Below are 13,808 nucleotides of genomic sequence, written 5' to 3' on the forward strand. Positions count from 1 at the left end.
ATTAACCTCACTACAGAAGCACACAGTACAAATGATCCCACATGCATGTTTACAGTATAAATATACACAGCCAAACAAAAAAGTATTACCACCATTTTCTGAGTTCACAAATGAGATTGCAGAATCCTGATTGTAAATGTACAGAAATGATAAACAAAAATAATTCTTTTGTGAAGGTTTACATTTTCTTCTCATCTGTAAACCACAATTCTGATTAGGCAAGTCAGTGTGCCACAAGTTGAAGATAAATATAGTATTTCAGCATAAAACAGCACATCATTCATGTTTATGGTAAATAATTAACTTTATGAGTTTATGCAAAGTTCAGGAAATGTGGCCTTTCAGAACTTCTAATACAAAATGTATAGCAAAATAACCAATATATAATTTCTTTTTGACAGTTTACAACACTGATATTACTCAGGAGCAATTAAGAAAAAATAAACACTTCACACAACAAATAAATAATTCATCATATTCACTTGGGCAATGCACAGTTTTAGCTTTAGCATTGTAAGGATACAGCTTTTCTAAAGATAAGTTCCATTCTTTGAAGTTATTGAAAGACTATATATAACCCAATCATGATTTTATACTTCAACTATGTATAAAACAGATTTAAGGTAATATTACACATTAATTTCTCCATTTGGTGAAATTGTCAATACTAACTCATGTCTTTACATAAATTAATGTTTAAATGGACACAGACAACGAACACAGGAAACTCTTCTTCACTGGATATTGTATACTATAAGGAAATATAGAGCATACAAGATGTATAAGAAAGTTATCAGACTCAAACATAAACCTCATCCTGTCAAGAGGTGTCTTTTTAGACCCACTAGTTTCGCTAACAATAAATTATATAATTCTCTAATTACTTGGTCTCGAAATAACTAATTTTGAACAACTTCTTTGAAACATGATTTTTAGTTATAGCAAAGTTAGAACTCAATTTTATGTTGCAAGTCATTCACATATTTAATAATTCTAGAATTTTAAGTACCCTTTATTTCAAGGCTAAATAGGACTGAATAATGGGCTATGGATGCTATAGAAATGGTAGTATTTTTATCTTGTTAATATTTTTATTTAGCTTCTGAAATTTTCTTGAACAAACTAAGTGTGCTTATTAGACTTCTCTTAAAACTGCTGTTGTTATAAACAAAATGCACCAAACACCAACTGTGAATGTGTCCTTGTGTTTTACATCCAGGGGGGTTAAAAAAGATAAGGGTATATTGTCCCTTGTTACAAAGGGTGTTAAATTCAGAGATACTGAACCATCCACTATTTGAAACTACCTATAGAAACAACTGCAGTTTTCAAACATATATTCATGTATCCACAGGTGTTGCAAAGACTGTATAAACACCTGCTTTTATTTTTGTCTTGGCAATTTTTAAACTTTTACATTTTAAAAGTTTTTAAATCCCAGACCAAAAATTCAGACTTCAGGAAGAGCATCTGATTTCTTTCAATAAAGCAGAACAGAGCAAAAGCACACAATACAAAATCATGAGAATTTGTATCCAAAAGACATATTGACTCTAATACTTTTATCAGACCTACACAGAGTATATAGTGTACACACTTTTTCAGCAGAGGTTTATACATTTGATACATTTGGAACTGCCATTTGTAGGTCCTTTTGTGTCTTAGTTTACAACTGTGAAACCTGTAGTTACAAACATGGAGAATGAAGACATGTAGACATATACCTCTGACCGGCCTACCTTCGAAGAGGTGAAAGATAAAACTTTTCCTTTATCGTCAACTCAGTCAATGTCTTTAAACTTTTGAAAACTGTAACAAAGAATAAGTTTAAAAACGTATTTTCATTGGACCCACAGAAAAGTAAAAGTTGTAAATAGAAATGCCCATATAAATCAGAGAGCTACAGCACAAAGGCAGTGGCCTTTTGGGATATAAAAATGAAATCAGACTTCACTCAGATGAATTGCCCTTGGTCACGGACATCTTGCTATCAGTCACTACAAAGATGTTTTCTTTCGTGCCATGGCTTGCCTGACTTGCTTCTCAAGCTGGATGGCTTCTGGTCGTTGGTCAGGATCAACAGCCAGCATGTCCTGGAGCAGCGTCCTCAGCTCCGTGCTTACGGCTCTCTTTACTTTCAGGGAGATGTGGAACTGCAGCCTGGGGTTCTCATGCAGGGCTTCTCCAATAGGCACCAGCCTTCGACCCTGACAGACATATGCTCCTGTATCGGAAACACACTTTAATTCAATTATAAAATATTTCTCATAGGACTGAAGGAACCTTTGCCTGTTAAGAGTTAACAATTAGGTCCTCAAGAACTGTTTTATGGTTTTGTAAACTCCTGGCTGGCCAAAGTTTCTTTAAGGTCTCTTAAGTGGAGGTGTAACTCATGTATCCTAGATGTGATTTAGCAACATGAAATGGACTAGATTCTTATCGGAATATGGTCTTGGTTAACTGCCTAAGGCTGACCTAAGTGCCTAACCTTCTGACTTTGTTTACACCTTATATGTTAAGAATGTTTTATGTATGAAAATTTTGCTCATCTTCAAGAATAAATGTCTGTTGCTTTACTTAGGAAAGTGAGTGAGAGACAAGGTTAACAGAAATTAGGCACAGTAGTAAATGACAGGATATGTTTTTGTTCTCAAATGGTCTGTACCTGGCACACCTGCAGTGAAAACTGACACACACTGTTTAGAGAAACAAATACTCTATTACACAGAGATAAAAGGTGAACAGTCTGGGTTAACACATGATGCCCATCTTGTTCTGCTGCAATAAACCATGAATGTACCATAAATCGTAACATCAAAGAAACTGGATCAGACACTTGATGTATTGCTAATTTGCTGAAGCACATAACAATTTAGCAAATAAATGATGCAAGGTTATTGGAGTGTGTTATTGCAATGTATTTAATTGTTTATTATGATTAGCAAGACATTACAAAAAAAGGAAATTACAAAAATAATTAAGCAGTGGGAAATGCGTAATGCTCTTTGAAATGAGCTTTTCCAGCCTTTCAATTTTACAATGTTGTTTTTCGCTATTTGGGTTAAAGCAATTCTTTCTTTTTTGTCAGATGTACAAGCCCATAAGTCAACATCTTTTATTAACAAGAGGGGTCTAGTAATAGCAAAGAAAGTAGATCTCTTGCAGGTTTTTACTAAATTCCTATGCCCTAAATTGCTAAAAATAAAAGATAAAAACTGGAGAAGCTGGTAAAGCTTACAGAACTTTGTTTAAAAATTTACTGGACACTGTAAAAATGGACACTGGAACTGGGTGTCTTTTGTGTGTCAGAACTCATTAGTGAAACAGTTGAATCACAAGCTGATGAAACAGTAATAAAAATAGTAAGAAACATAAACAGGGATTCTAAACAGAAAACCGTTCATCAAGGTACACACTGCAATTTCTTCTGTCATAAACAGTTATCAATACATTAAATACGTGGAAACAAAAGTTAACTACAGGTCTTAGGGTTTTCTAAATTATTTCCTGAACAAGCTGCTATCTTACTTAGCACGAATATACAGTGGTGTGAAAAAGTGTTTGCCCCCTTCCTGATTTCTTATTTGTTTGCTTGTTTGTCACACTGAAATGTTTCAGATCATCAAACAAATTGAAATATTAGACAAAGATAACACAAGTAAACACAAAATGCAGTTTTTAAATGAAGGTTTTTATTATTAAGGGGAAAAAAAAATCCAAACCTACATGGCCCTGTGTGAAAAAGTGATTGCCCCCTAAACCTAATAACTGGTTGGGCCACCCTTAGCAGCAACAACTGCAATCAAGCATTTGCGATAACTGGCAATGAGTCTTTTACAGCGCTGTGGAGGAATTTTGGCCCACTCATCTTTGCAGAATTGTTGTAATTCAGCCACATTGGAGGGTTTTCGAGCCTTAACCGCTTTTTTAAGGTCATGCCACAACATCTCAGTCGGATTCAGGTCAGGACTTTGACTAGGCCACTCCAAAGTCTTCATTTTGTTTTTCTTAAGCCATTCAGAAGTGGACTTGCTGGTGTGTTTTGGATCATTGTCTTGGTGTAGAATCCAAGTGCGCTTCAGCTTGGAGGTCACGAACAGATGGCCAGACATTCTCCTTCAGGAGTTTTTGGTAGACAGCAGAATTCATGGTTCCATTTACCACAGCAAGGTTTCCAGGTCCTGAAGCAGCAAAACAGCCCCAGACCATCACACTACCACCACCATATTTTACTGTTGGTATGATGTTCCTTTTCTGAAATGCTGTGTTACTTTTACGCCAGATGTAATGGGACACACACCTTCCAAAAAGTTCAACTTTTGTCTCGTCAGTCCACAGAGTATTTTCCCAAAAGTCTTGGGGACATCAAGATGTTTTCTGGCAAAACTGAGACGAGCCTTTATGTTCTTTTGGCTCAGCAGTGGTTTTTGTCTTGGAACTCTGCCATGCAGGCCATTTTTGTCCAGTCTCTTTCTTATGGTGGAGTCATGAACACTGATCTTAACTGAGGCAAGTGAAGCCTGCAGTTCTTTGGATGTTGTTGTGGGGTTTTATCTGACCTCTTGGATGAGTCGTCGCTGCACTCTTGGGGTTATTTTGGTCAGCCGGCCACTCCTGGGAAGGTTCACCACTGTTCCATGTTTTCGCCATTTGTGGATAATGGCTCTCACTGTGGTTCGCTGGAGTCCCAAAGCTTTAGAAATGGCTTTATAACCTTTTCCGGACTGATAAATCTCAATTACTCTGTTTCTCATTTGTTCCTGAATTTCTTTGGATTGCAGCATGATGTCTAGCTTTTGAGGATCTTTTGGTCTACTTCACTTTGTCAGGCAGGTCCTATTTAAGTGATTTCTTGATTGAGAACAGGTCTGGCAGTAATCAGACCTGGGTGTGGCTAGAGAAATTGAACTCAGCTTTCCAAAGATGTGATAAACCACAGCTGATTTATGTTTTAACAGGGGGGACAATCACTTTTTCACACAGGGCCATGTAGGTTTGGATTTTTTTTCCCTTAATAATAAAAACCTTCATTTAAAAACTGCATTTTGTGTTTACTTGTGTTATCTTTGTCTAATATTTCAATTTGTTTGATGATCTGAAACATTTCAGTGTGACAAACATGCAAAAAAATAAGAAATCAGGAAGGGGGCAAACACTTTTTCACACCACTGTACTTTATCTTCTTGTTGTCTCTTGCAGTTCCTTCTTTATATTGCAGAGATTTTTGATTGCAAAGAGCCTCCATTCCAGCAAAACTAACTTGAATCTATCTCTAGCCAAACTTCTATACAATGAAGCCGGGTAAAGAAAAAAATACTCTTAAATTGCACTTGGTTTATTTGCAATAATTGTTCTTATGGAAAGGCTGTATTTTACTAACTCAAAAAATGAGACAGCATTGCTTGACTGCTCTTATTTTTTGCAAGAAATCCAATTTTTTATGTTATATTTTGTTTGTTCTGGTTTGTACATTACATTGGGATAGTATTAATGGCAAATGCAAAAAAAAAACTTTACATTTAATAATGAATCAGAGAAATCACACAAAAAGGTTATCTAACAAAAAAACAGAATAATAATTAACAACTGAACCTTTCTTGAAACGTACCGCAATTAGAAATGTGGACCTGAAAAACTCAGCGGGAGGGGTCTGTCACTCACCTAAGAGCTCCTTGCCAGAGGTATCCTCAAAGTAGGTAATCCTCTCCAGAATGGCCCAGAACAGGACACCCAGTGAGAAGATGTCAGCTTTGGCAGTGTAGTGCCCATCCCAGACCTCAGGTGCCATATAGAATTCAGAGCCGCAGGTGGAAGAGAAACACTGTTGGGTGACTTCACCAATACTCTGAGTAACCCTGCTGAGTCCAAAATCAGCCACCTGAAAGATGGAACACCTGTGAGATGCATAATAATAATTCATACTTTCTAAATGGTTTGCATCCAAAAGTGATCTACAGACTAACCAATTAATGCTGTAATTTATGGATGCCATATTGTGCAAGACTGAAGTGGGATTTGACCTGGCTTAACACTGTACTGTATGAACAGTGCCACAGGATCATGGAACCAAGCAGTTAGGACCTTAGCTGAATATCTCATTTAAAGGACTCCCTGAGTACAATGTCCCATCACCATACTGGGGCAGCATCCTATTCTGGTCCAAAGGGAACAGTGCCACCTACTGGTCCACCAAAGCCACTTGTAACAGCAGCACTTACTGTGTATATATTTTCCTTTGAGGTCTCCCATTTCAGAACTCACCAGATGGAGGCCCATGTTTTGCTTCTGACGTTTGCTGAAACTACAAGGAAGTATTGCTGCTGTTATTCAGTGTTTTGATTCACAAAGAAACTACAATGCTAGAGGAATCCACTGTATAACTACAAATTACAAATTTAAACAGGTTGTGAAGCAAAGAGTTTATGTCTCTTCAGTCAAATGAAATTTATTTCTGGGATATCCTGTAAAAATGTATATAAATATAACTTATCCCATATGAAAGTAACTGCATTAATTGTGAATACCATATTCATGTTTTTGCATAGTTGACTATAACGAATGTTGAAAAAATAATGTTTTAATAATGTACAGTGCCTTGCAAACTCCCTTGGACTTTTTCACATTTTATTGTGTTACAGCATGGAACCATGATGTATTTAACTGAGAATTTTTGCCGCTCATCAACACAAAGTATTCTATAATGTCAAAGTGAAAAAAAAATCACTCAATTAATTAAAAATAAAAAACAGAAAATAATTGAATGCATAAGTGACTGGGACACTATACTGTAAACAGGCGCCGTCCTTCGGATGAGACGTAAAACCGTAAATCCTGACTCTCTGTGCGTTTCTCGAAAAGAGTAGGGGTGTAACCCCGGCATCATGGCCAAATTTCCCATTGGCCCTTACGGATCATTACCTCCTAATAATCCGCATCTATAAATTGGCTTCATTACTCTGCTCTCCTCCCCACTGATAGCTGATGTGTGGTGAGCGTTCTGGCACACTATGGCTGCCGTCGCATCATTCAGGTGGATGCTGCACATTGGTGGTGGTGGAGGGGAGTTCCCATTACCTGTAAAGCGCTTTGAGTGGAGTGTCCAGAAAAGCACTATATAAGTGTAAGCAATTATTATTATTATTCTAAGTGCTTCTTTTAAATCAGGGTCACAGGATGGCCAGGGCCTACCCTTTAGCACTTTAAAATCGATTATATGCAGATTATATTGATTATATTTTCAATAATGCCTTTTAGCTGCATCAGAGCCATTGTTAACACAGAACACCAGGATGTAATATCTTTTACTGTTTTCTCAGGATTCTTGTGATGGAATTAACCACCTTGATCTACTTAGGTACCAAAAACAATAAAAATGTCTGATAGACAGATCACCGTGAGCTACTGACGCAGTGATGATGTAGCACACATAAAACAAGACAAAGGAATTAAATCTATCAATCTCAGGAACTACATGAATAGATAAATTAAAGTACATGTCTTCAAGCCAGTTGCAGCCTCAAAATAAAAAGCTCTGTATTTTCTTAAGAAGTGGTCTCTTTTCTTGCAAATTTTTCAGGAAATGAAGAGTTAACAGGTAACCACTGCTAGAGCTGATAAGACAAATTCCATCATGAGGAACTGCAGCTTCTTTTATCCACCAGCCAGGAACTTTCCTCTCTTATCTACAGCAATGTTTTACTCAGACCTGCTCTTTTGGAGCTCATTTACCACGCTACCCCCAGGCTGGAAGTTAATTGAACATGCAGCACATCAAAGCAAGGAGCTTCGACAGTCAGTTGTAGTTGTTGTGCCCTATTAACAAAGCAATTAATCAGTTCATGGAAATTAATTCATTAAAACACTGATTAATCTACTATTAAAAAGGGAGGAATGATATTAAAGGAACCTCTGGGGTGAGGGGGGGAAATTTCTCTACACCCCTCTTTAGAACAAAATTTAGAAGCTATTCTTTTGACGCAGGATCGGTCTCACTAAATTTTAAAAAAGTGTTTCTTAAGGTTATGTAGCCTTGTTAGGGTATTATGACAGATGGGGTATTCTAAAAAATGGTATTTAATAGAGAGATTGATGGAGGATACTGGAGGTAGATTACCGAGAATTCCCACAATGAGCTTCTTCTCACTAAATGTTGACCCCACCCTGCAGATATAAAGTACAAAGAAAGTCTAAATGGATAATTCATAGCATTACGTTGTGTAAATATCTTAAAAATCAAAACGATTGGACAAACACCAAAGGTCACGCTCAAGCAACTAATGAAATATCAGTTAGCCACCATTATCCATCTGCTACTTAATCATTACTTACTTATTACCAACTAGAAGACATAAGTATGGCAACAACAAAAATGTGCCTACTAGATGGGGCCAGAAAGTTAGTTGTACAGTACATGCCATATGAACATGTGTTTGATCCTAACCTATGAAATGGGCAGGATGCAATCTCTCTACTCCATAATAATGTATGTGAAGCTGTCAATGTTTTGTACAAACAAGCCTTCATCAAAACATGCCCATTTGGCTCAACACAGATCTAATATTACTTAACATTACTTAAAAACATACAAAATGAACCTCAAATATTGAGTTAATCAATTATAATACAGGTAGTGTATATACCAAATGGTTATGGCATTTTTTTTAATTGTGTATGTTAGTTTATTTGTATCTGCTTTGACATTATTTATAACTGGTAGATTAATACAAATTAATTTATTTGTAGATAAATACAATTTTTTTATTTGTAATGTACCATGTGTGGCAATATACAGGCTTCAAACAGAGTTCTTTAATTACAAGGTGTATCTGTCTGATTCAATGTTCAGCTGATTGGTTATAAAATCATTAACATGAAAAAGGACTTTTGAAATACTCTTTAAAAGGACAGTATTAATATCACACACCTCTCTAAGTGATAAAACTGAATGATAAACTTCAGCAAAATGAGCAGCAACTGGACAAGTCAAATTCTATTACCTGATAGAGCTGTCACTTAATTGCCTTTTAGTTTTAACAATGTACACTGCTCCACATGGAAAAAAGATAATATAAATAACACCCTGTGTAGTATGAAATAAATCATTTCAGAAATGTTGCGCCTGTAAGGGAATTTTTAAAGAAGTCATTCTTTACTGCATTGGGCACAAGATGTTAAATTATGCCCACAGTTCTAAATGTAGAAGGTGTAATCCAAGAACAGGGGGCAATATTTTATGCTACGATTCTAAATGTTCCTCTCTCATTTTTTGATCTGCTAACTGTATATCCCCTTACATACTTATAGCTTTCGCATTCCTTTTAAAAAAGATTTCCCGACTACATGACAGACTGTTCTTTATCCCCTTACATAAGGTATGTTTTAAATTGCCTAATGTTTGATGGTATAAATTTTGAGCCAAAAGTTTTTGTTCTTATTTGTTCTTAAGGTCTATTAACAATCATATAAACTGTGCTACAGTATGTTCTCCTCAGGTTCACACGGGTTTCCTCAGGTGCACTGGTTTCCTCTGACAGTCCAAGAACATACTGATAGGTTATCTGGCTTCTGGAAAAAACTGCCCCTGGTTTTGAGGATGTATGTGTGTTTGTGTATGTCCTGCGAGGGACTGGTGTCTCATCCAGAATGTATCCTGCCTTGCAGATAGCCTCCAAGTACCACAAACCCTGTATTGAATAAAGTGGTTAGAACCATCAAAGGCTACCTTGGCGATGGGACCAGAAGTGGAATGGGAGATGAGGACATCGGCTGGTTTGTGGTGGGTGTGCAGGAAGGCAAGAATCGCCCTGGTGCGAGTGTTTTGTCTGCATGTGCCCTGTCATGGACTGGTGGCCTGGTGTATCCTTCCCTGTGCACACTGCTTGCTGGGATTACCCTATGGTAACCCTATGACCTGGTACTGGATAAAGTGGTTAAAGATGGATTGATGGGTTACCTTGATGATGGGGCCAGATGTGGAATTGGAGACGAGGACATTGTCTGGTTTGAGGTCCCTATGAACAATGTGGTGGGCATGCAGGAAGGCAACTGCGCTGCTCAGCTGAATCATGATGCTACGGTTGAGGTGGGCACTGGGTGGGTGGGAGAGGAGGTAACGGTTCAGGTCCCCCTCTTCACAGAACTCCATCACCAGCCAGAGCACACTGCTGTGGGACTGTGGGTCCTCTTCTGCCCTTGGGTGTTGCACTTTGCCCTTCAAAGTATTTTCCACCAGATCAAAAGGAAGACTGCCTGAAGCTATATCCAAGCGCTTGAAAGTTTTGGGCCCTGTCTGAAGGAAACACTGGTGGAGAGCGATTACATTCGGATGTTTTCTTCTAGCTGCTCTCAGTGCCCACAATTCCTGAAGGTTCAGCTCCAAGCTTTCTGGGCTGCTGCAAGGAAGCCTCTTGATAGCCACACGCTCCCAGCATTCATTTTCCCAGTGTCCTCTGCATGCAGACCGGCCCTCAAATACCACGCCATAGCTCCCTCGGCCCACCTCCTGCACTAGAGTGTATAACAGGTCCATGTCAGGCCTCACCAGCCCAGAGCAGCACCTCCAACCTGTGAGAAGGTATTAAGAGCTTCAGTAGGAGAATAATGCATGTATTTATTTTTATATTTACTAACAAAATCATGAATATCATGTTATTTTTGTTTTCCCTTTTTGTTGTAATAACCCATCTCCCATGTACAGTACTTTACTTATGTAACTTTAGTGTTAATAAATCACCTCTGATCTAGCAGACGTTATGCAGTTTATAACGCAACTTTGGGAGGAATGACAACAGTCACATTGACTCAACCTCAGCTGAATACTGAATTATTCCTCACATAAAAAACTATAAATATATACATAATCCCCTTCTCTCCCTCATACCTCTTTTGCATCCCTCCTCCAGCCCATCTCCAACTGTGCAGCTACCCCTTGGTCACTCCTCACTCTGCACAGATATCCTAGCCTCCTTATTCTACAACTAGGAGGTTGGCACTCAGCCAAGTGTGTTAAGGCAAAAGACTAAAATACTCAATAAACCAATAAAACTTTCCATGCACTTATTTCTTGGGTGTGTTATTCCTAGTGAAGGAAGACAAAGCACCCTCCAAATGATTACAACAATGAAGTGGCCATTAGACCCATCCAACTTATCTGGATTCCAAAGCACTGAATTGTACTAAATGCCTGGGTTGTGTGCTTGACTTCTATAATCCCATGTGTACAGTACACTGTTAATATTGATCATAGTTTTAATTTGTGCAAAGAAATGCAGGAAATGAACAGGAAAAGCATGAAAAAATTGAAAAAGCATTTAAGCATGAAAAGCTGTTATCCTGCTACACTAAACCACTCCATAAAAACCTAAGCTTTTTCTAATAATGTCATTATTACACAATACATGAGTTGTGGAGATCAGATATAAACATTGCTATGTATTGAAGCCATTGTACACCTTTTCATTGAGACCTAACGAAAAAAAAACATCCTTTTTCCACTTCAGTAAAATACTTTATAGTCTGCGATTTGTGTGGTTTTTGCACTAGACCACTGTTATATTGTATGTTTATTAATTCTTCTGTACTAATGTGTTACCTAAGATACATTACAATATATTACTACTTGCTACAATAACATTATAACTCACAGCTATATTTAAAAAAACATATTCCCCCAAAATCAATATTAATGCCTAAATGGTAATACAGTACAGCAGTTCACCAAGCCTAAAAACTAATAAAAAACTATAAATGCTGAATATTTCTAAAAGTTTCACTGACCTTTAGTATAATTAACATAATTCAGTAACTTTATATTAATCGAAACAATGTAGAAAGTATTATATTGCAAGATTACATCCCCCGGTGGTTTAATTCACATTGTTCCAGAAATATTTATGGGAGAAGAGAAAAGCATCTTCTGACTACAAAAACATAACTCACCACAAGAAAGTATATCTCTTTTCATTTCTATTAAAGGTGATTGATAGCTATGCTAATATATGTGCAGGGCCATCTGCACCAAATATATCAAACAAGTGGCGAATGTAGCCTTAACACATTTTTATTGTTTCAGCTTCCTCCCATTGATTATATAGGCCCAGTTGTACCTCTAATGTTCGTTTTCCTTCTATGTATATACTGAGATAATACAACGTAATTATATGTCTGTGCTTTTTATTATTTTCATGTCATCTTTAGAATAATAAATTTTAAATGTGTACACAGCTTAAGAATCGTGCATTTCAATAACTTCTTCGTGAAATCTGGTACGGATAATAGAAGAAAATGGATAGGTCCTAGAAAAATGTGTCATATATTTTAGTTAAAATCAATGTATCAAACAGTCTGAAAATGCGATTATAGTAATAATAAATTATGCTACAGGTTAATTATGGTAAAGTCAACGGAGTTCTTAATGTTATAATTATTTTTATTATACAGTTTGCTAAGCCTCTTTATTTGTGTACAATGTAGTGTGCAATGTAACTGCATTTTATTGCGCAAGAACGTTAGAACAGAATTGCTATTATTGTCCTATCCTCATTTACACAGAGTATAAACTATGCACTGGGAAAGTGAAATACGTTAGATTTTATCATCTAAAATAGTAAGTGAAAATCATAATACTGTAATCAATAAAAAGATGCAGCTTATTAAAAACTTTTAAAAAACCCGCAACCGTTTATTTTTTCCATCTTCTTATAGAAGTACTCACGGCATTGCGCATTAATTTAATTTAGTTTCAGGAGAATTTTAAAGTACTGTCCTGTCACAAACAGTCCGCAGGCAGCCCCATTACATAATGCACCTAAAAATCAAACAGGAAGAAACTAACTTCATCTCAGAATCACTAACGATACCCGATATAAACGAAAGAGCGTTAAAGACGGACAGCGGAATCATTGTAGATTATTGTACTCCATCTTTAAGGTTTAAATACAGAGGATATTGCTTGATTTTATATTTTAATTAGAGACACTTATTTTCTGATTATTAATTCTAGCAACGTTATTCGAAATCAACCTTACACCTAGAGTGTGGTGTTAAAATCATTATCATGCATGCCTGTGTTTTCAAGTAGTTAGTAGTTACGAATTTCAGTCGTAGACGCTCAGTTATTACGGTACCAATAAATATATTGTAACGCAACGGGGGCTCAGGCGGGCGCCCTTGCCGCATCTGGTCGGCCCCATCCCGACTGGAGGCTCGAACCCGGGACTTCCGCGTCTCTCTGCAGCGACCTAGCCCCGTGAGCCAAAGAGAGATCTCTTCACAGCCCAGTAGCTGTGGTCCTGCTATCACAGGGAAGGGCGGTGACGTCACCCGCTCTGGTACGCCGGCTCTTACACAGCGCCTGTCGGCCGTAAGCGTTACAATATGTATAAATCGCTTACCTTAAAAATCAAAAACAAAAAAAAACGATAATAAAGTCCTCATTTCTAAAATGAAATTAGTTTTCTCATGTTTCATAACGTCCCGCTTACTAGACATAGGAACAAGCCGTTTTCCAATTGGTTACAAGTCCACCATGCCGCTCCCTAACCCTCAAAGCTAGTTTTTGATTGGATGGGGTCAATGTCACTCAAGCTTAAAGTTTGGGTGCTTTCCAATTAGTTTACCTTTCAGAAAGTGACGCGTTTTAAAATTGAGTCCGAGAAGTGTAATGTTTCGAATTTTTTCAAGGTTTTTTATTATTTATTTAAATACAGCAAACAGGGGTATATACATACAAATATACGAATGTCACAACATGATAGAACAAAGTTAACATCAAGTGAATGAAACAAAAACAAAAAAACCGTTGTCCACAG

The 13,808-nt window shown here is 37.2% G+C and overlaps 1 protein-coding gene across 1 annotated transcript; it reads right to left on the minus strand.

The window, feature by feature from the left end:
- Positions 1 to 1,325: 1,325 nt before the first annotated feature.
- Positions 1,326 to 13,526, minus strand: LOC148674571 (serine/threonine-protein kinase PDIK1L). The gene is made up of 4 exons (XM_088624812.1): positions 13,392 to 13,526; positions 9,953 to 10,563; positions 5,662 to 5,878; positions 1,326 to 2,224 (listed from the first exon to the last, which is right to left on the minus strand). The coding sequence occupies exons 2-4, from the start codon at positions 10,526 to 10,528 to the stop codon at positions 1,998 to 2,000; spliced, it is 1,020 nt and encodes a 339-aa protein (XP_088480938.1). The 5' UTR covers positions 10,529 to 10,563; positions 13,392 to 13,526; the 3' UTR covers positions 1,326 to 1,997.
- Between the last annotated feature and the right edge of the window lie 282 nt (positions 13,527 to 13,808).

The sequence above is a fragment of the Lepisosteus platostomus genome, chromosome 3 (assembly GCF_059453375.1).
Source record: "Lepisosteus platostomus isolate fLepPlt1 chromosome 3, fLepPlt1.hap1, whole genome shotgun sequence".
Classification (NCBI taxonomy): domain Eukaryota; kingdom Metazoa; phylum Chordata; class Actinopteri; order Semionotiformes; family Lepisosteidae; genus Lepisosteus; species Lepisosteus platostomus.

Coding starts and splice junctions, on each gene's coding strand:
- LOC148674571 (XM_088624812.1), bottom strand. CDS start 10,528: ATGGACCTGTTATACACTCTAGTGCAGGAGGTGGGCCGAGGGAGCTAT. Junction 5,879..9,952: donor CATCTGGCCCCATCATCAAG/GTAACCCATCAA, acceptor TCCATCTTTCAG/GTGGCTGATTTTGGACTCAG. Junction 2,225..5,661: donor CTCTGGCAAGGAGCTCTTAG/GTGAGTGACAGA, acceptor TTTCCGATACAG/GAGCATATGTCTGTCAGGGT.